This window comes from Chaetodon trifascialis, chromosome 17 (assembly GCF_039877785.1).
Source record: "Chaetodon trifascialis isolate fChaTrf1 chromosome 17, fChaTrf1.hap1, whole genome shotgun sequence".
Lineage (NCBI taxonomy): Eukaryota > Metazoa > Chordata > Actinopteri > Chaetodontiformes > Chaetodontidae > Chaetodon > Chaetodon trifascialis.
In genome coordinates this window covers 1,621,145-1,643,255 of record NC_092072.1, presented here as the reverse complement: position 1 = coordinate 1,643,255, position 22,111 = coordinate 1,621,145, and the positions used below count along the sequence as shown (strand labels likewise).

The 22,111-nt window shown below is 47.6% G+C and overlaps 3 protein-coding genes across 5 annotated transcripts in view; 1 reads left to right on the top strand and 2 right to left on the bottom strand.

Annotated features, from left to right (window-relative positions):
* Positions 1–19,722, top strand: part of LOC139345930 (collagen alpha-1(XIV) chain-like) — a 117,078-nt gene extending 97,356 nt beyond the window's left edge. Inside the window, exons 38-48 of one of the 3 annotated variants that reach the window (XM_070984814.1) lie at positions 9,351–9,446; positions 9,616–9,669; positions 10,346–10,399; positions 11,398–11,451; positions 11,597–11,668; positions 13,560–13,595; positions 14,150–14,216; positions 14,417–14,605; positions 14,787–14,864; positions 14,952–15,107; positions 17,960–19,722. In XM_070984814.1, the coding sequence (XP_070840915.1) occupies positions 9,351–9,446; positions 9,616–9,669; positions 10,346–10,399; positions 11,398–11,451; positions 11,597–11,668; positions 13,560–13,595; positions 14,150–14,216; positions 14,417–14,605; positions 14,787–14,864; positions 14,952–15,107; positions 17,960–18,204 (1,101 nt within the window). In that variant the 3' untranslated portion in view covers positions 18,205–19,722. Of the gene's footprint in view, positions 1–9,350; positions 9,447–9,615; positions 9,670–10,345; positions 10,400–11,397; positions 11,452–11,596; positions 11,669–13,559; positions 13,596–14,149; positions 14,217–14,416; positions 14,606–14,786; positions 14,865–14,951; positions 15,108–16,799; positions 17,022–17,920 lie in introns of those variants that run through there. The other 2 variants (XM_070984813.1, XM_070984815.1) reach the window with 2 other exon arrangements.
* On the bottom strand, positions 1,517–5,353 carry LOC139345931 (CD209 antigen-like protein E). The gene is made up of 7 exons (XM_070984817.1): positions 5,021–5,353; positions 4,264–4,383; positions 3,537–3,626; positions 3,323–3,427; positions 2,933–3,078; positions 2,738–2,850; positions 1,517–2,266 (listed from the first exon to the last, which is right to left on the bottom strand). The coding sequence occupies exons 1-7, from the start codon at positions 5,175–5,177 to the stop codon at positions 2,143–2,145; spliced, it is 855 nt and encodes a 284-aa protein (XP_070840918.1). The 5' UTR covers positions 5,178–5,353; the 3' UTR covers positions 1,517–2,142.
* On the bottom strand, positions 6,101–8,017 carry LOC139346036 (CD209 antigen-like protein D). The gene is made up of 6 exons (XM_070984942.1): positions 7,867–8,017; positions 7,506–7,604; positions 7,269–7,409; positions 7,069–7,193; positions 6,844–6,965; positions 6,101–6,227 (listed from the first exon to the last, which is right to left on the bottom strand). Exons 1-6 carry the CDS (start codon positions 8,015–8,017, stop codon positions 6,101–6,103), a joined length of 765 nt encoding a protein of 254 aa, XP_070841043.1.
* Positions 19,723–22,111: the final 2,389 nt, after the last annotated feature.

The following is a 22,111-nucleotide window of genomic DNA, read 5'->3' as shown; positions in this document are numbered from 1 at the left end:
CGAGCAGCGTTTGTTAGTCAGCCTGCACCAGATTAGATCAGCTGATAATGAGCTGAAGTCAGTGGTGCCTGATGAAGAGCTGATGAGTTTTCACTCGTATCTAATTGTAATTTGACATGAAGCTGCCTTTCACAGTATTCATCAGATTATCATCCGATTATTTCAGACTTACTGGCTGTTTGTGACCCAACATCAGCGTGAGGCTCTTCATCCTCTAAGATCTCCCCGTGGTTCTCCTCTTCCTCTCTTCTGTTCTGCTGGACTTTTCTGGTATATCTCACATTCACGATGAAATGACGTGCCGACATGTTGAAAAGCCCGAAACTGAACCTGAGCTGTTCTCCAGCAGCTGTCTGTCTGTTTGTCTGTTTGTCTTTGAGTTGGACAGTCTTCAGCACAGGAAGTGGCAACAGAGCCGACCACAACCACAGCTACACATGAAAGAGCCACTTAACTTAAACTTGACTCAACACACACACACACACACACACACACACACACACACACACACACACACACACACATACACTCACACCCCTCTGAAACAGGAAATGTAATGTAGCTGGACAGTTCTTTTCAGTCAGCTCTGTCTTCTGGCTGAATGCTGTTTTTGAACAAGTCTGTCGGACACCAGATTTCATTCAGTGGCATCATTTTTTACATAGAGTGCTGCTTGTTAAGCCTCCTTAAACATACACTATATTGCCAAAAGTATTCACTCACCCATCCAAATGATTGAAGGTGGATTGATCAGGGGGCTGCACGGTGGCGCAGCAGGTAGTGCGCGTGCCTCACAGCAAGAAGGTTGCCGGTTCGATCCCCGGGTCAGACGGGGCCTTTCTGTGTGAAGTTTGCATGTTCTTCCCGTGCATGCGTGGGTTCTCTCCGGGTACTCCGGCTTCCTCCCACAGACCAAAAACATGCTCATTAGGTTAATTGGTGACTCTAAATTGTCCGTAGGTGTGAGTGCGAGTGTGAATGTTTGTTTGTCCTTGTATGTGGCCCTGCAATCGGCTGGCGACCGGTTCAGGGTGTACCCCGCCTCTCGCCCATTGTAGCTGGGATAGGCTCCAGTCCCCCGCAACCCCGAAAGGGATAGGCGGTATAGATAATGGATGGATGGATGGATGGATTGATCAGGTGTTCCAATCACTTCCATGGCCACTGGTGTCTAAAATCAAGCACCAAGACATGCAGACTGTTGCTACAAACATTTGTGAAAGAATGGGTCGCTCCGACCCTGAGGCCTGATTTGTCAGGTGGCTAACAGAGACTCATAATGTGACAAGGTGTCACCAAACCTGTGTTAAATTACACCTGGATTCAATCCAGATCTGGGACCCTTGAAAACAGTTATTTGGCTTTATTTGATGGCAGTTGGACCAGGGCACATTTCACAGACTCAAGAGGCCCAACATGAACCTCCAGGTGTGTGTCTCTCTCTCCAGGTGATGCTTCTCAGGTGATGATTAGCAGCTGTTGACCACTGTGACAGAGAGCAGAGAGGCAGGAAGCTGATGCAGCATCTCAGGACTTTTATTCTCTTAAAACAAAAACAAACACCACAAACAACAAAACCATCGGTCACCTGGCAGCCGTCAAACTGCGGAGCTTTAAACAACAAACAGCACCAAGATAAGCTACAAAGCAGATTCAAGATTGAGAAAAGTCAAAGAGGGGAGCGTTCAGCTGTCTTCAGGCTGTGAAAGAGGTGAAGACGATGATTAGACGTGAAGGATGTTGGCTGGAAGTTCCTGCTGGTAGAAGCTTTCTCCTCTGCTGTGGGTGGAGAAGCTCCATAGCTGCTCCCAGCAGCAGCATCAGCACCGCGGAGAGCGCCGCCACACAAAGGGGACGCTGGGAAAACTGAACTTGTTTTCACACGATGAATGCAGGCCGATTCCAAGTGAACGCAGACATGTTAATCAACTGAAGACGACCAGCAGTTCTGCTTTTCTCTGCTTTTCTTTTCATGGTCAGAGTGTGTGTGTGTGTGTGTGTGTGTGTGTGTGTGTGTGTGTGTGTGTGTGTGTGTGTGTGTGTGTGTGTGTGTGTGTGTGTGTGTGTGTGTGTGTGTGTGTGTGTGTGTGAGATCCAGATAGTTTAGCACAAACACTAACAACCTACACACCCCTCTGAAGTCTACTTCTCACAGATCCAGCTCTTAGAATCATAATCATAATTTGTTCTTTGCGTCAGTTTTCCTTGTTGATCACAGCATATTGCGGACTCCTCCCTCTCGTTCCGCAGTCCTGATGTCCAGAACCTGTCGGACAAAGAAAATGTTTTGTTCTGATTATTTCCAATTTGAAATAAGATGTTGAATTTGAATATTTCTTTGTAATTGAAAAGTTTCTAATGACTCATTTAATGCCAATTAAATAATCAAATTTTTTCAGTGATCTCATTGAGGTTTCCAGTAAATTGCGGAATTTTACAGGATCAACCCCAGAAAACAAGGGATTATGGGTATCCTGATACCAAACACCAGACGGCGCACCGCGTCCCGTAAATTTGACATTTTAATGAAATCACACACATTAAGACACAGAAGCTGCTGCTCAGATGTCTGAAAATCTCCCAAATGTTAAATCTTCAGGACGTCAGGACACATTTCTGTTGGCTACAGGAGACTGTCCAGCTGTCTTAATATGTCCGCGGGACAGATGCTGTAATAACCACATTTGCTTGACAGAGTCCAGAAGAAGTTTTGTGATGGAAACAACAAATGTCTCACGTTTGTGTCAGCGGTGATCCGTCCACCCATTCCCAAACCTGACGTGATGATTTCCATTGTTGGCTAAGACCAATCCAGGACTCGTCGTTCTTACTCAGCTCGATGACAAATTTCTAGTGTTTGACAAGAGACGATAATCATTTGTCTGTTCATGACAGTGAGCGTGATCACACACTGATGAACAAACACACTCACCCGTTCCTCTTCGCTGTTTATAACCACCAGATCTGCTCCGTCTTTCTGACACTGTTTTCTGCTGTCCCCCCACCATGTTTTCCTCTGACTGGATTTAAAGTAACAGCTGCATCCAAATTTCCTCCATCCGTCAGGACACCTCCTCCCTTAATGTCAAGCAGGTGTTTTAATCTGTTGTTCTGTGTCAAATTCGTACGACTTGTTTTTTCATAGTTTAGTTTGAGGTCTTTCTTCCTCCCCACGTCTCTCTCTTCTTCTCTCAGATGTTGTGTCTTCATTGAAAGTGTCTGATGTCTTAATATCCACACAAAGCAAGTTGAACAGCATGAAAGAAGTTGTGTCCTGCATGTTGGTGTAAAGCTGGTGTTAACTGTTAGTTCTTAAACTCACCTTCAATCTTTCCCTTCAGCTGCTTTACCTCCTCCTGTAGCTGGCTGTGGTTCTTCCTCACTGCTTCATAACTGCTCAGTAAACGACTGTTGTTGAGTGCCATGCCTTGAGACCAACAACAACAGGTTAAACAGTTGGACAAGTCCTAACCCTATATGAGCTTCACAGGCCGTGTGGAGTTGGATCCTGTGGTCTGGTTTGAAAGCGTTCTTACCTGAGTGGTTTCCCTGGAGTTGCATATGACTGATGTTCAGCTTGTTGAAACTGGTCTGCAGCTGGTCTTTTGTTGAAGTGACTGAAATATCTGGTGAGAGGCACAACGAGTGAAGAAACAGACCAACAAGACCAGCTCATTGTCCCTTAAACTGAAGACTGAGTTCAGTCACTCTGTGCAGAACTGACTTTGATGCACCTGTCCTGTAACCTGCTGCGCATTAGAAAGTGTTGTAACTAGAAGATAAATGACACTGAAGTAAAAAGTGTGAACAGCAACCAAAAAGTAGACCACCAACATCTACTATCTGTGCTTAAATGGAGTGAATGGGGGGGGGGGGTGATCTCAGACCACAGATGGTCCAGAGGTTCCACAGTGGAGTGAGGACCTGGACAGGGCGTAAACCTGCACTTCAGTGAACACACACAGCAGCAAAGACGAGGACGGGAACACTGAATTACCACTCAACCAGTTACTGCAACTAAAAACACTCTGAGTAGTTCTGGAGTTCTTTAACACCCCTCAGCAGGCAGTATGGACAGGAGGAAGCACTTCCTCTAACGTCAGACAGAGGCTCAGTACTGTGTGTGTGTGTGTGTGTGTGTGTGTGTGTGTGTGTGTGTGTGTGTGTGTGTGTGTGTGTGTGTGTGTGTGTGTGTGTGTGTGTGTGTGTGTGTGTGTGTGTGTGTGTGTGTGTGTGTGTGTGTGTGTGTGTGTGTGGTCTTACGGTGTATGGATAACAGGATGATTCCAGTTAGCATCAGGAAGCACAGCACTCCTAAACACACCACAGCGGCGCTGAAAGGTCGTCTGTGGACGTCTGCAGGATGCTTCTGTTTGTGCAGCCCTGAGGTGTCAGAACACACAGAGCGGGTTCATTATGAGGAGAACACAGGCGGTCGACATCTGTTCACATCTGTAGAGACCATCAGCAGACCCCGTCTTTACCAGAGGAGACCTTTGCAAAGAGCAAAGACCGCAGGAACGGTGCTTTGCTCTTCAAGGATTTAGTGGCACCTAGTGGTGAGGTTGCAGACTGCAACTAACTGAACACCCCTCGCCTCACCCCTCCCTTTACAAGCATGTCGGAGAATCAACAGTGGATGCTACAGATGTGAAAAAGCAGAAGGCGCTCTGTGTTTGGTGTGTCCGTTCAGGGCTGCTGTAGAAACATGATGGTGCTGGTATTCGTAAGCACTGATGAAAACGTACTTTATCACCCTGAATCCTACGCTGTGCTCCTTTAAATGTTCCCACAGCCACTAAGAAAAATTATGCCTTAAAAAATAACAGAGTGCTCGACGCAGAGAGCTGTGGTTCATTTTTAAAGTAACGTAATCCGACTACAAGACTGAAGAGCTTTAACAAAGACTTCAACAAACTGAGCTGAGAGGAAGCTTTGAGTCTTTGGTCTGCCGCCTTTTAGAGGCTCACACTGCCGAGACGAGCATGATCTTTTTTATAAGTCATCATTTGTCACGTACCTGCTTCGTGTGAATCGAGTTCAGCGTCATCACCTCCAACAGCGTCGACGCTCTCGTAGATCTCCACCTCCTGTTCCTGCCACTCTGCTTTCTCGTCCCCTCTCTTGTATTTTAGCATCTTTGATGGATCTGGTCTGGCGTAAATATCTGAAGACATATCTGAACACTAGCTGCACGTGTGGACCGGTTACTACGCTGCCGTCAAGCTTTAACGTGTACTAGTGTAGTATGCAGTACTCCTAAGATATATCTGAGATTATATCCTGCAGTAAAGCTGCTCTCCGTGATACTTGGCACAGCGTCTGTCTGGTGCAGTCGAGACATTGAGGAAGTACCAGCATGTAAAGGCGCACACTCACACATGCGCGCACACACACACACACACGCACACTCACACACACACACGCACACTTTTATTCATTTTGACTGTTTTGGACTAAAACCTCGTAACTCCAGCTCATTGGTTTTCTTAACTTCGTCCTGGAGTCGGCGTTGTTCGATCTTTGGATTAATAAAACCATTGGTTGAACTGTAAATCCAGTGAACTCTGAAAATGAAAGTCATTTTGAACACACAAACAAAACTCTCTGAAACAGGAAATGAATGTGACTTTTTTTTGTTCCCTCACAGAGAAACAGATGACCAAGTTTTCCTGTGAAATGTGAAAATAGTTGAAATAGACGTCCTGTCAGGCCATGGAGTAACAGTACTGTGCTGTCACCCCTGGGGGGCAGACTGCCCTGAAAACGACCGGTGACACCCTCACATCAAGCCAGATCTTGCTGGTCACCAAACACACACACAGACGTGGTGTGTGCTCCTCGCTGAAGGTTCATCCTTCTTTTGCTTGGACGCTCTTTGACCTTTCCTCCAGCAGAATCGTCTTCCTTTGTTGTTCTTTTCGCGTTATTTTCAAAGTAAAGGCCTGAACATTTTAGCGTTTTTGTACTTTTTGTGTAAATGTGAGTAACGCAGTACAGTTCACTTTGACAGGTTTGCCTTTATTATAAAATAAATTGCAGCAAAGGTCCTTTTATCACAGTTACAGGTGCGCTACATGTTGGAGCGTGAGGAAACCTCTCAGTACATCCGGCTCTCACAGATCCATTGTTTGGATCCATTGTTGTCGTGGTTGATTGATCCTTGTGGATCCATGTATGCCGTGGCCCCGTCCGCAGGCGTCACGTCCGCTCCTGCGTGCCAGGCCCTGGACAACAAGCACTGCGCTGTTATGGCTGACGTCCACAAAACACATGCCGCTGCCATCATGAGGTTATTCATGCAGATGTTGTGTTTGGAAAACTCTCATAACAACATTCATTGTAGACTGACTCTGCTCCAGAGCGTCATGTGTGGTTTGTCTTCCAACTTCCAATTTTTTTATTTACTTATATATTTTCTTTTCTTTTTAAAGTCCAGAAGATTTATTGTTTTCTTCTGTCCTCAGTGATGAGGGGATCAATATGAGTGTGTTAGTGCCCCCTTGTGATAGAGCTGTGGACTGCAAGTGCTCGATCCTGAGCTGAGATCAGTGGCTTCAGCCTGTGAGTGTGGTGGTACAAAACATTTCAGGTCCAGCTGTTTGGAATTCAGAAAAATGTGTTCATATTTAAATGAAACCTTCATTTTCAGCCCAGCAGCTGCAAACCAAGTTAACAGCAGTTGAATTCTTCAGTGATTATTAATATCTGATCAGAATATTCAGCTCAAAAGTTTGATATTTGAAAACCGTGGGCCAGATAAAATAGGAATTCAGTATTGGTGGGACTCTTTAGCTAAAAACAATGTTCTGGGTATGTGGTGGCTAAAAAGACGTTTCTCACAGATATGTGGGCGTTGACCCGTCCACCCACTTCCACTCCAGTTCCTGCTGCCACTCGTCTGTTTTCACCGCCTGCAGGCCAATCCAGGAAGCTCCTGCTCCATTCAGCTCCCTGACAAAGTCCTGATGGTTGAGCAGAGGAGCAGATCATTATTCAGTCTGTTTGTGTTCATCTCTGAAGGACACAAAGCAGAAATGCTGTCCACGCTCAGCCTCAAACACTCACGTGCTCCTCTTTGCTGTTTATTATGACCAGATCTGCTCCTCTGCTCTGACAGAACCTCCTGCTGGCTGTCCAGGTCCTCCTCTCCGTGGATTTGTAGTAACAGCTGCACCGAAATCTCTTCCATCCTTCAAGAAACAATGTCAGAGTTTTAGTGACAGCTTTCAGATCAGACTCCATCAGTCTGCTGTTTGGTTTCATACCTCTCTCACGGATGACGCTGCCCTGTGTCTGGCCCTCTGTCCACTGTGACTGGCAGTAACCGTTGCTCAGGTTCTCATAACTGGTCTGCAGCTCCTTATAGTCCTTACTCAGCTGATGTTTTTCCAAAATGAGTGAAATATCTGGTGAAAACGACAAAAAGAGACAGGGCAGTGATGTGAAATCAAACCATGTGACAAAGGTGTTCAGTGGCGCTAAAATGAAGACGAGGTCCTCACAGTGTCTGGACAGGACGGTGACTCCAACTATGAGCAGCAGACCCAGGATCAGTGCACATGAAAGGCTTCTTTGAACCGGTGGAAGGTGAGTGTGTGCTCCTGCAGAGGAAAAGTGCACAGAGGGCACATGTTCATGGGGCTTTCCCTCGTTTAGATCATGTGAACAGGCTCAATGTTCGAGGTGACACCACCATCGCAGACGACTACAGGAAACGACCCCAAACACAGTGTTTACACATGAAAGAAGATAAGACTTCATTGATCCCACACCGGAGAAATTAAGTCGTTGCAGCCAGCAAGTGTTACCAAAAGCACAAAAACACTCATTCAGCTGTTTCCACTCATGTTCAGCATTTCATACCTCCGTCCCGCGTGGAGACAGCGACGCGATGCTCGGCGCTGTCGTTGATGTCCAGCAGTCTCTCTGCTCGCTCTCCTCCGTCCTCTCGGACGTCTTTGCTGTCCCTCGCGCTCATTGTCAGATTTGGGTCTTCGTGGTCGTTGGACGACATTTTAAGACGTCTCTTAAAGCTGAATATAACTGTCGTCTGTTCTGATGCTGCTGGTGTTTTGTGCCAAGGTTTCTCTGTCTCTGCTTCTTTATGTGCTGATCAGGACAGGAAGTAGTAGCAGGAAAACACACACACACACACACACACACACACACACACACACACACACGTTCATCTCTGTATGTCAGCCTCTGTAATAAGTGGGCACTTACATTTTTTTTCAATCTTGATTTGTTTTTGTTTTTGTTTTTGTTTTTCACTAAACAAACATTTCTGAGAGTCCATCAGCTTTGTTCTTGATCTGTGCTTTGTCTCGGAAGCTCGAGCTCAAAGGCGTCCACAGAAATCTGATTTGTCGCTGAGCTCGATGTCAAAGTGTCACTGCTGCTGCTGTGGTTTGACAGAAGAGGCCACAGAGGAACCAGACTTCATGTGTGACCTCTGAACACAAACACCACATGAATCAAATGGTCCCGTCCTGTTTATTTCTGGAGCTCAGGGCCATCATGACATCCTGAGGCAACGTATGCTGTAGTGAAGTGTTTGTGACGGATGTGACGTCTTCTTATCGTCACTGCCATCCTTTCACGCTATCAGATCGATGAAACGGGCCTCCGAAAAATCAGATTTGAGCTCGAGCATAATCAGAAAAATCTGTCAAAGCTGAGCTTGATGAAGCTTCACAAACCAAATCATTTACTTTTGCTGTCAGAGAATCGTTTGTGGCCAGAGCAGCTGGAGGATGGCGTGTGGACGCGTGTTCGCATGTGTTACTCAGCGTTCATCAGGCTGTCTCATCACAGAAAGCACTTCCTCTTCCTGTCAAAGAGCAGAGCTCCTCACGTCCTTCCTCTGTAAACTTCATTGCATTATTCAGCATTTAAAAGGTGTTGCAGACAGCAGCACCAATATACCAAACTTGGTTTTCTGTTAAAGCAAACGTCTCCTCGTGAAACAAGCACGTTGGACGTGTTCGCAGTTGATGTTTCTGATGATTCTTACGACATTATTTCACCTGCTAGACTGTAACCAGTCCAACTGCTTTCACCAGTTTCTGCTGGGAGGGCATTTGTAAATCCCTCTGAGACCCCAGAGCCTCCCTGCAGCCTCTGAGTTCAGCACGGCTGCTGGTGAAGGCAGCTCATCGTGTGTGCCGTCTCATCACTGGTCATTCAGAAACACACGGTCAGCAGTCTGGGCTCGTAGTCGCAGCCATGGGTACTGGTTTATAATAACCAGTAAGTGCTGGCTCTGGATATGCTGAAGCTTTTAGTATTTCTGTTAAAACTTAACGTTTCTTCATGTTTCACTTTTGTGTCTCGTCTCTCTCCAGGGGCCGACTGGTCCAGTTGGTGACACGGGTGTACCAGGACCTCAAGGACCCCAAGGACCACAGGGACCCAGTGGACGCTCCATCATAGGACCCCCAGTATGACACACACACACACACACACACACAGTATACCACGGTCACTGCAGAGCTCAGTCCACGTCACTGGCAGTGTGATTCAGATCAGATCAGTTCCCTGCAGCACAGTTTGTCATGTCATATTAACATACAAACAAACAGAAAAACAGGTCTTAATGTCTGTCTGCAGGGTTCTCCAGGAGAGAGAGGACAGAAAGGGGACGCCGGACAACAAGGAACACAGGTACAAACACACAGCGCGAGACCAGAAGCTCAGATTTCCCTCCTTTGAGGCCTTGTAGTCGATTGCAGGCAGGTTTCTGTGTCACTGCAGCGTTCAGCCTACCGTTCAGTGCTTATTTCTCATTGCTGATAGGTTTTCATTCTGCTGGTTATATGATGCAGGTTTCCACCATGTTCGGGTCGTAGAACTGCATTTTAGTGTCTGTGCCGCGTGAAAAGAGCCTCTCGTCATTAATTACTGCTCGACTTTAAATGACCAGGACTAATGCGACCTTCTGGAAGCAAAGCGTTGACAGGTTTTGAATAATGGTGGCATTTGCAAAAGGTTGATTTCAGTGGTTTCGATGTATTTCTGTCAGTGCAGCAAAAGCAGCTCAGTGTGTAACAACAGTCACATGATGTCTGTCTTCTGCCTTCATTGGAAAGTGATGCAACGAAGGTCTTCAGCTGGAGTCACACCAGAGACGTGACAGATTCATGATCTATGAAGAGTTATTTCTGTTTGCATCCCTGAATAATGGGTGTGTGTGTTAATAATGAAAAATACAAATGGAAGCAGTGAACGCAGCCTCTCGCGTCCCGTCACTGAAGTCTTTCTGTGGTCGCCTCAGTCTGTGATGGCTTCGCCTCGGTGTGAACGTTGACCTGCACTGACCTCTGCTCTCTTGGTGTTTCAGGGCGTTCCTGGCAGAGCCGGAGCTCAGGGCAGAGAAGGATCCGCAGGACCCAGAGTGAGTCCCCTCAAATATTACCGTCAATAACCAGCACTGATGGCGCTCCTGGTAACGCCACACGTCCTGATGTCGTTAAGACTCAGGCCAATCAGTGCTGATCAGAAAGGTTTGGGATGATCGGCCACAGAAGCTTGTTTCAGAGCTGGCAGACGGCTCAGAGGACGTCTCTGTAGCTTTGCTCTTTCATGCTTTTAGAGTGTAGATTGTCCTCTTGACAAGCAGAAGGTTTGTCCTTTGAGGACAAAACTGCTGTTGATGTAGCTGAGCTCAGACAGGCTGAAGCCAGCCGCCGAAGCAAGGACGACTGACAGACAGACGCTCTGAATCTACTGCTGAGCTGCCGTTTGGTGTCTGGATGGAGACGTTCAGTCAGCCGGCTGCAGGATGGACAGGAAGGACAAGAAGACACTGAGCTGTTAGACTTTATAGCAGCGTCTCATCAAGTCAGGACGATGGCATGGGACATGTGGATGTGTTAGCCGAGGATGCTAACACTGTGCACAGCAGATGGGACGTTACAGACACCGTGTGTGCTTTATTAACATCCACAAACCTACAGCGCCCCACAGTGGTCAGAGGACGCCGTCACACGAGGCTTCCTGGCATGAGAGCATTTTGTTCATGTGATGCAGTTGTGATGTTTTACGCTGAAACTTTAATTCTTCATGAACTCGTCGCTGCATTCAAAAGGTTCACACTGCGGCCTGATCAGTGCTCGCTATGGGCAGATATCCAAATTCACATATCTTAATTATCTACACAGCGCTCAAATCCTTTGGAAGCGGGGCTGTAGTACCCCTCCTCTGTGTACTGCTGCAGTGGTAGTAATGGCTGCACACAGCGAACCACCGCTCCCACTGGCTCTACCACTGCTAGCTCTCATTTTACACCACTACTGCGTCTCCTAGCGGTCTGAATAGTTTTCAGTGACAAAATGTGTTTATCAAGTCCAAACCAGCAAGATGAGCATCGAAAATGTCTTCTTCCCTCCACAGGGGCTGCCAGGGAAGGACGGCCCGGCGGGCAGGCAGGGTCCCCCGGGGACCATCGTAAGTGATTGTTGAATGGTGACATGGTTCAGCTGTGTGTTTGTGTGGTTACGTCTGTGTGAGTCCTGATGTCACTGTGTCAGCACCCCTGGACAATAAAGATCGATTGAATCTGATTGGCTCATATCTGTCCGTGTCTCCTCAGGGGACTCCAGGAGCCCCAGGGGCCCCAGGTACCACCGGCCCTCCAGGAAAACAGGGAGAGCTGGGACCACCGGTGAGTAGAGCTGCCTCTTCCTGCCCAGTCCTGCACCTGTAAGAGGGAGGAGCTTTGTGTGTTTCCTCACCTGTCTGTCAAAAGCTGCTGCATGTGGAAACATCCAGGAGGAGGCAGGAAGTCGTGTCAGTCAGGCTTAACGGCGTCTGTCAGCGAGCAGAGAGACTGACGGCAGGATTAATAGCTTCCTGTCCGGTCTGAGGGTCACGGCCTGCCTGATGCATGCGCGCACACACACACACACACACACACACACACACACACACACACACACACACACACACTGAGGAGAGGCCAATTGAAGGGGAATAACACACCTGTCAGAGCTTGAGCCCGCCTTCCTGCCTCCACCTTTCCCCTGTCTGTCCGTCTGATTGTCCCTCCATGGAGGCTTTTTACAGCTTCCAGCTGATCTTAGCTCGTCCATCAGCTGAGGTTTGGACAAACAACAGAATCATGGATGCATGATGGTTTTCTCTTCAGAGACTCGATGCCTGATTAGCTGAAGAGTCCTTGTGGCCTTTAGCATTGTTAGCATTGTTATTATATATCGCAGAGGAGGCTGAAGAGGGAGAGATGTGGCTCCAGCTGTTCAACGTTTAGATGAAGATTCAGACGTCACCAGATCCAGAACAAGCCGGGAACTCTGAGCTGCTGACTGAATGTGTGTTTAATGAGGAGGACGCGTTCACATCATCTACTGAAGTACCATCGGTTAAAAGTACTTACAGTACTTAAACTACTGGTGTGTCAGCGAAGTGTTCCTGTCAGTGTGTTTCTCTCTGCTGTTTGTGGATTCACATCTTTGTGATGATGTATTCTCAGCCGATCAAGACGCTTTTCAAAGGGTTTATTGAGACACGAGGGAACTCAGCTCAGCACAAACATCTGGAGATACGAGCTGTCAGATGAATGTAGTGCAGTGAAAAGTGAACATGCAGAGTAAAGTACGAGCAGCTCAGACTCGTACTGCAGTACTTGAGTACGGTACGGTACGGTCTCTGGTTTAGTGCATGCTGTGTGTAAGCTGTGTGTGTGTGCTGTGTGTGTGTGTGTGTGTGTGTGTGTAGCAGTGCGTTCTCTGTACTGATGGCGTGTTTAAGGATGTGACCACTCCGGGCTTTGGCATTTGTTGCTGATTAAATGAAATGTTCACAGACAGTAAATCTCGTTTCGACTGTGCCGCCAGAGAAGAAATGAGATTCTGTGGGAGGTGAAACAAACTGCTGACAAATGACTTTGCATCGCTGTGAAAAACTGTTGTCAGGCATGTAATTACAGAGACGTGGGTGGACTGCAAAGAGCCCTCCTTAACTAATTACCACACTGTTGTCAGTTGCAGCTCTTAATGTGAACTTACTGGAGGAAAATGTAGCTCGTTTTTCGGTAATGACGCCGTTTGCATGAAGATAGTTTCTCTAATGGCTCAAATGCAGCGTTAAAGAGAGGTTTGTTAAGATAAAAGCTGAAACTTCTTTCTTTTCTACCATCTGTTGTGTGTTTTACAAGCTTGGATTCTGTCTGATGAAGGCAAAACTCGTCTCACTGTGAGGCTGAAGGCTGAATTCAGTGCACTGATTTAAAGCAGTGAAGGCGGCACGACCTCAGCTGAAGGTCACGGTGCTTCAGTCCAGGACCAGGACGTCAAGTTCGGCTGGCTGGCTGCATGTTTTAGCGTGTCGTATCCAGAGCTCCTTCATTATGGAGCCAACAGAACATCCCCGAGACCCTGAATTAAGCAGAAAAAGGAGAACCGAAGCCTTGTAGGGCTGTTAGAGGTGGAGAGAGGACAGTCTGCTTTGTCCTGACTGAAGAATCCTTCATGTCTTCATCGTCCTCTCAGAGAGACGATCCATGAGCTGGACAGACTGTGTTATGTTCTGTGTTGCAGGGTCCTCCGGGAACCAAAGGGGACAAAGGTGAACGGGTAAGTGTCCATCAGGCTCTGCTGAAGACATGTTCAGGTATTTATTTTGTTGTGGGGTTAATATTTTGTGATATTTCCTCAGCCTGCAGTCATCTATCACCTTCTGTGTGCATGTGAAATGGAAATCTAAATGTGAATGAAAGCGTTTGTATACACACTTCCCTGCGACCAAAGATCCTCGTCACACACACAGTTTCCTCCTGTGATGACGGACACTAAAGGTCTGAGCTTCATGCTGCCTGCACACGTCAGCCAGGACACAACATGTGAGGTCTTCATTTACAGCTTCAGAGATAATGGACGTGGTGTCCTGAGTGGAGGTCAGAGGTTAATCCCACCTGAGGCATTTCTGCTCTCCAGACTTTAACTAAAAGGAGTCATTTGTGCCAGAGAGAAATGTTTTTTATCTAATTAAAACAAACTCTGTACAGACAGACAGAGATTTAAGACCTGTTGATTCACATAGACATGAAACTGCAGAGTACGTCAGCGTCTGTTAAAAACTCGTATCTCACGACACCTCGGTCGTAGTTACATCAAACGTGTGTCTGCAGGGCGACCTCCAGTCGACGGCGTCCGTTCAGGCCATCGCCCGGCAGGTGTGTGAGCAGCTGATTCAGAGTGAGTAAAATCACTTCCTGTTTATTTCTCAGCTTCACTCTCTGAAATGAGAAATTCCCCTTAATTAAAAGCTCCTGAAAGAAGCCGACAGAGTTCATTTAATCACCATCACAGCCAGTTTCACACCTCGCCGCCATGATGGGGAAACTCGAATTCCTCCAGTTCAGCTTCCTGAAGTTGATCTCTTTTCCTGTTTCCAGGCCACATGGCACGCTACAACACCATCCTGAACCACGCACCCAGTCCACCGGTCTCCATCCGCACTGTGCCGGGACCCCCGGGAGAGCCCGGCAGACCGGGATCTCCGGGGCCTCAGGGAGAACAGGGACCCCCAGGAAGACCCGGCTTCCCAGGACAGAACGGACAGAACGGACAACCAGGAGAAAGAGGTGAAGACCAGCAGTGGACAGCAGAGACACTGGACGGAGAATCACAGGTGGTGAAGAGGGTTCACGTGGTGATACTGACGGAGCAACTGGTGTGTGTGTGTGTGTGTGTGTGTGTGTGTGTGTGTGTGTGTGTGTGTGTGTGTGTGTGTGTGTGTGTGTGTGTGTGTGTGTGTGTGTCCAGGTCAACTCGGTGAAAAGGGTGAGAAAGGATCTCAAGGTGTTGGAGTCCAGGGCCCCAGAGGACCTCCAGGCCCCCCCGGTGAGTTAACCCGTCTGAGCCGTGCAGAGCCGTTCCACAGACGTTTTCAACCTGCTCCTCCTCATCGTTTTTTCTTCCTCCACCCAGGTCCTCAGGGGCAGGGCAGACCTGGCAGCCAGGGTTCATCGGGGCGACCTGGGAATCCCGGCACCCCCGGTCGGCCCGGGGTCCCCGGACCCGTCGGCTCCGCTGGGCCTCCCGGCTACTGCGACCAGAACGCCTGCGTGGGCTACAATGTCGGAGGTACGTAGGTTCCTAAAATACGGCAGCAGGTGAAAACACTGATAGGACAGAGATCTGAAGACTTAACTGTCATCAGTATTATTAATCAGTCTGTGTTCGACGATCTGGGAGACAGAATTTGACTCCTTTTAACTGAATTCATCGTCTCAGATGTTCTGCTGAGCTACACCACAGAGGAAGAAACAGACTTTAAACTCTTAACATAAACATCACGCATCACGTTTGAGCCTCCATCTTTCTTCTCGTATGTAATTACAACACGCACGGCGTGTTGGCGTGACTTAAAGTCATCGGCCTGTTTCAGTGTGTGAACCGTGTGACTGAGCATGAAAGCTTTCTGGCGTCTTTTGGATTGAAGGTCGTCGAGTGAAATGTTTAATTCATCTGGTTCCTTTTCATGTTGAAAAGCTGCCGCTGAGTTGAACAGGCTGCATGTCGCTGAAGCCATCGTCAGACACTCGTACGGCGTATTTGAAGGTGGAGCACCTTGAAATACAGCCGCCGCTCGGATGCAGGATTCTGCTTCACAGAAACAGGAAATTCAAAGTTGAGCGTTGTGATTTTGAAATTTGGTACGATTTCAACCATCGTTTGATACTTTGAGTTTGTTTTTGGTGGAACATGAACGTAAACATCCGAACAACAACGAATAAACCTTCAACCTTTGGTCTTAAAGTCACCACATTAAAGGGCCGCTTCACCCAAACCACTGAAAAGATAAGTGAATATTTTCCACTTCAAATCAGTCCAGTAAACGTGTGAGTTCAGAGACACGACAGCTGAGTTGTTCAAGACCCGGTGAAACGACGGGTCAGATCGTCTTTAGCGTCCTTAATGATTTGATAAATCACCAATCAGCTTGTTGCGCTCACCTTAGCACATGTTACTAACAGGCTAAACATATGAGCTTTTTATTATTAAAGTGAATTCATGCAGGATCGCTCAACAAAACCCTGAAAGATGTTTCGTCTCACTGGGTTTTTAAGTGTTGTCTCTGATTAGAAATCGTCCACTGACTGAGAAAGTCTTCTCATTGTGAACTGGGTGAACTGGCCCTTTAAGCTCAGTGTCTTCCTGCAGCATCTGGTTGATGGTCTGCTGCTCACCTCAGACTGAATTCTGCATCTGAACGTTTCATGACTTCTGTCACATCATTCTGTTGTGAGGTGGGTTTGATGGAAAGATGCTGCGTGCAGGGTTTTCCTCTACACGTTCATATTAAACACACACACACACACACACACACACACACACACACACACACACACACACACACACATTCATCATTACAAGATTCGCCTCAGAGTTGAGCTGCTGAGTCTGCTGCCGGCAGCTTTCGTCAGCCGTCACAGGAAAGGACGTGCGGGACGTTACGTTTGAACACGCTAACGCAGCAAACAGCCTTTAAACTCTAGAAATGAGCTGAAATGAAAGCCCTGCACGAGACATCTTCAGCCCTGACGTGCATGACTGTTAACATTGACGTGTGCTGAGGTTAAAGGTCACGCAGCGGCCTGAAAGGTGCTGTGCAGCTCGCAGCCTGCAGGCTCGTCACGTGAGTAACGTCTGCATGTTGTAATCACTCCTGTGTCTGTGTTTGTCTCTCCTGTCTGTCTGTCTGTCTGTCCGTCCGTCCGTCCGTCCGTCCGTCCTTGCCTCTTCCTCGCACCTTTTCCTCCTCGTCACCCTCAGCGCCATATTTCAGTGACTACTGAGCCTCTGAAAGCCACCACAGACGGGATCATTAGCTTTAACCGCTGCAGAGGCTGCTAACTGCTGCAGCTCACTGCATCAGCTGACCGGCTTCAGCTCGCTTTGCCTTCACGTGATGGACATTAACAATATGACATCATCTCAAAATGTGGGTTAGAGGGAAAAACACAGGAAGTCAGACGCGAGGCTGAACTGACTTCCCCGAAACCGACCAGAAAAACAGGAAGTCGCTGCTTCTTAATTAAACAAACTGCATTATTTTCTGTAGCTTGTCTTCTTCAGGCGTTTCTCAGTCGTACCGTCTTCTTCACAGTAAAGTTTTACACAGTTTTTATATTTCTTAATATATTCTTTAACGATCGAACACCGTAGAGGACAAAGCTGCCGTGTTTCTCCCATGAAAAGACCAAAACCTGTAAAAGCCTCAGTCGTTCCCTCACACAGTGAGTCAGGATAAACTCCAGTGTGAGTTCGACCACCTCACTGTTCCTTTTGGTCTCTTCATGAGAGAAATCCAGACTCTTCGTCAGCCTCTTCGTCAGACGTGTCTTTGAATTGGACGGACTCTTGCTGACTCGCTCGTCCTCCCCTGACTCCTCTTTTTGAGGCCTTAGCGCTCACCTGTGCGACGGCAGACATTCTGCTCGTTGTTTTAATGTTAAGTGTCCAAAAAATGTCGTGGAAACCATAAAACGGCCTAAATTGTGACGTTTGAATGTGAATTAAAAGAGAATTAATTTCCTGCTGAAATCTCCAGAGTTTGGTTTCTCTAATAAAACTCAAACTTTTCTCCTTGTTAATCTTAAATTCATCCCTCTAACTCTACCCTCAGTCCGTAACCTTGGTAACCCTGACTCAGTAACCCGTGGCAACCCTTGGTAATCTTGGTAACCCTTGTTCCTGTGTGTCTCTTGCTCTTCCTTCTTGTCCCGCCCCCCTCTTCCTGTCTCGCTAACCCAATCGAAACCTGACAAACCAATCCAAAACCTTGCTTCCTGTGGTGGTGGGGTCGGCCATCTTTGTTTTGGGCGCTCATTGACTGTCTGCCTGTGTGACTGGCGCACCTGCTCGGCTCGCTGCCTGGTTGGTTGGCATCGCAGAGGGCGAGGATTTCACTGATGGCGGCGCTGTCCCCGCAGTCCAACTGCCGTCCAACGTCTTCCAGAACTACGGCGAGGTGGAGGAGGACGACCCGTACCGCTACTACCAGCCCAACTACCCGGCGCCGCGGCCCGTGGCCCCCGACGACCCCGCGCTCAGCCTGGACGACGTCGACCTGAGGTCCCAGCGCAGCGCCCGCGGCCTGAAGGGAGATGAGGAGGTAATCGGGCCAAAGAGGAGGCTAAAGAGAGGAGCGAAGACGCCGTCGGGACTAATTAAATGAGAGGACGTGAGAGGAGGACGGAGGGCCGCTCGCCGTTTCTGATTGGGCGGTTTGGAGCTGTTATGGACTAATCAACAAGTGCCTGATGTAGAGGATTTCTTATGGACATCGTGGGGGGGGCGGGTGGGGGGTATCATGTATTGAATTCAAGCTAACAGGTTTGTGTTGATTTGTTTCTGTTGCTTTTGTCTCAGACGATGGTTTAATGGACGGAGCTCAGACTTCACGTCTGTCCGTCAACAGTTTAACTGCTTCTGTCATCAAAGTCCAGTTTCTCAAGCGTCTCGTCATCAGATCTGAGCGGAGGAAAGTCTCCGGTCCCGTCTGCTGTTTGTCTTTTACCTGGTTGGTTAAGTGCCTCCTACCTGTCGCTAGAACACGAACGCTGCAGCGAAGCATCGACGCGCAGAGACGCCTGCGGGTCACATCCCTCTTCATCCTCCTTTCACCTTCAGCTTCATGGCTGCGAACGTCGTCATTCAGAAAACAGAGCTTCTCATTTCACCCACCGTCAGTTAAAGGTGTGTGTCCACGGCGGCGTCACAGTGGCTGCAGACCAGGCAAAGCTTCACCAGACGACCAGGAGCGTCACTCTCTGCTCTTTACTGTCGTCACTACAGGATTTAGTGGTAGCTCAAACTTTGACTTTTCCTGCGTCTGTCAGGGACTGAGCACGCTTCCTGTTATTCGTGCTAGCAGCTAACGTTAGCTTCACGGCACACCTGTCTGTGTGCGCCTGCTCTGCAGTCACTGCTGAAGCCTTGTACGCGCCCCTGTTACCTCCACCTGTTTGCTTCAAAGGCTCCCAAACTGCAACCAGGTAGTTTCCAAACAAACAGTCGTTTCTGTAAAGTTTTGCATGTTTTCGTTGATTTAGCGCGATGTATCCTTTAGTTTAGCCTCATAGACGCGTTTTACTGTTAAAGATGTTTGTTCTTCCTTCAGAGCTTTCGCTGAACGGACTCGTTTGCAGGTGTTGTAACAGTGTTAAGCTCAAACTGATGTCGCTCTGTTTGAGGTCGATCAGAGGAACGGCTGATGTCAGACAGACGAGTTGTGTTAGGACGTGGGTTTAGCTGTAGCTGTGAGGTCTCTTGCTGTAATGACAGAAGCTGCTGGTCGTGTGAAAAATGAATTGTTTCCCGCTCTGTGTTTGCCTCCTCCTTCCCATCGATCCGCCTCCGTCTGTAACGTTGATCAGAAGCTGCCACCTGTTCCAGGACGAACCTCTCCGGCTCTCATTTGTCAGGTTTTATGCAGAATCGAAGCTGAAATCAGTCTGAGTTCGTTCACAGATCGGTCTCATAAAGGGAAGTTCGGTTATCTGAAACAGCCTCGCGATGTAGCTTCAAGCACACGTTAACTTTCCCAAATATCTTGTAAAGCTTTTCAGTTCAGCGATTGTGAGGCGTTCAGGTACGCCTCTGACAGGACACGTCTGACAAATAAAATCAAGGAAGTCATTTATTTTTTACCTGGAGTTGATTTTCTGAGAACAATAAAACTGAAGTACAACCACCGCCGTCGTCTGTGTGGCCTGTGTGAGCGTGTCGCTGTCCCTCAGCAGGTGAGCTGAGGTGTGTTTACAGCGGGACTGAGCAGGAAGCCGGAGCCTCCAGGTGAAGCCTGAGCTGAGAGCAGCAGGTGAGCTGCAGAGTCCGACGTCACAGCTCAGCTTCCTGCTCTCAAAGCAGCGTTTACACCAAACGGGTCAAAGCAGCCGTAGCCGCAGCAGGAAGCACATCTGGCCAGAGGTGGAGTGTAACTGAGTACATTTACTCAAGTACTTTAAACTCCAGGTACTGCACTGAGTACTTGTGTTTTATACAACTTTCTCCTGCACAGCATCTCAGAGGTAAATGTTTCTCCTCCACTACATTCGTCTGTCAGCTTCACAGATCACAGCTGTTCACACTGCTGTCAGTGAAAACCTTGTATCTCCACATGTTTGAGCTGAACGATGAAGAGTTCCTCCATGTCTTCTTCAGCTCGATGAACTCTTTAAAAGCCTCTTGATCAGCTGAAAAAGCTTCGTCACAGAGCTGAAAACAGCCTGTTGTTCTTTTTGGAGATACGTGGTTCTCACAGGACGCCGCGCTGCAAACGTGATCGGAGTTCAGTGAGCTGAAACATCTACAGCAGGAACATGAATGAACACATGAACCAGCAGGAACATGAATGAACACATGAACCAGCAGGAGCATGAATGAACACATGAACGCAACAGGAACATGAATGAACGCAACAGGAACATGAATGAACACATGAACGCAACAGGAACATGAATGAACGCAACAGGAACATGAATGAACACATGAACGCAACAGGAACATGAATGAACACGTGAACGCAACAGGAACATGAATGAGCACAACAGGAACATGAATGAACACATGAACGCAACAGGAACATGAATGAACGCAACAGGAACATGAATGAACACATGAACGCGACAGGAACATGAATGAACACATGAACGCGACAGGAACATGAATGAACACATGAACACAACAGGAACATGAATGAACGCAACAGGAACATGAATGAACACATGAACCAGCAGGAACATGAATGAACACATGAACGCAACAGGAACGTGAATGAACACATGAGCCAGCAGGCACATGAATGAACACATGAACCAGCAGGCACATGAATGAACACATGAATGAACACATGAACGCACAGGAACGTGAATGAACACATGAACCAGCAGGAACATGAATGAACACATGAACGCAGCAGGAACATGAATGAACACATGAACCAGCAGGAACATGAATGAACACATGAACGTAGCAGGAACGTGAATGAACACATGAACCAGCAGGCACATTAATGAACACATGAATGCAACAGGAACATGAATGAACACATGAACCAGCAGGAACATGAATGAACACATGAACGCAGCAGGAACATGAATGAACACATGAACCAGCAGGAACATGAATGAACACATGAATGCAGCAGGAACATGAATGAACACATGAACGCAACAGGAACGTGAATGAACACATGAACCAGCAGGAACATGAATGAACACATGAACACACAGGAACATGAATGAACACATGAACGCAGCAGGAACATGAATGAACACATGAACCAGCAGGAACATGAATGAACACATGAATGATAGTGAAGTTCCAGACAAGCGTGAATCAAACTGTTTTAAAGACGTGATTTGTCCTCTTGTGAGCTGATGTTGATCTTCAGGTGATTGTCGCTGAAGCTCTCCATCAGTCCTCTGGACAAACCGTCTCTGGGTGGAGACAGCGTGTCTCTCAGTGGACAGACGTGGATGTAAATGCAGTGTCACTGTTGGACGCTGATTCCAGTTTTTGAGGATGTAAACTTTGATCTCTGTCAGGTTCTTCTGTTCAAACAGGTTTTATTTGGATTTAGAGGTTGAAGAGGGTGAAATGAGATGATGGAGGAAGAAGATCTAATCAGAGGAAGAGTTGAGAGGAGTGGACAAATTTCCGTTTAGGACTAATAAACGATTAATTCATCGGTCCGCTGAGGTTAACAGAAGAAGAAGATTCCTCCTCTGTCTCATTTCCCCTCGGCTCAAAGCAAACTCAGCAGCTTCTTTGCTCATCTGATGTTTGTGGAGCTGGAAAACATCAGCGTCATAGCAGGAGGACGGACGGCGTCTCTGAGTCTGAGGAGACAATCGACTGAGAGGACGAGCACGCACACACACACACACACGATTCCACAGTTTACCTTCTGTTCGTCTTCCTCGCTTGTTTTACTTTCTTCTTCGAGGTAAAGATCATTTGATTTATTCCATAAAATAAAGATTTGCTGCATTAAAAAACAACAGAAACCAGTTTGAACTGAAATAAATGATGAAGGAGGGAGGAAGACTGTGGTGCTGTCCTCTCGTCCTTTGTGTCAT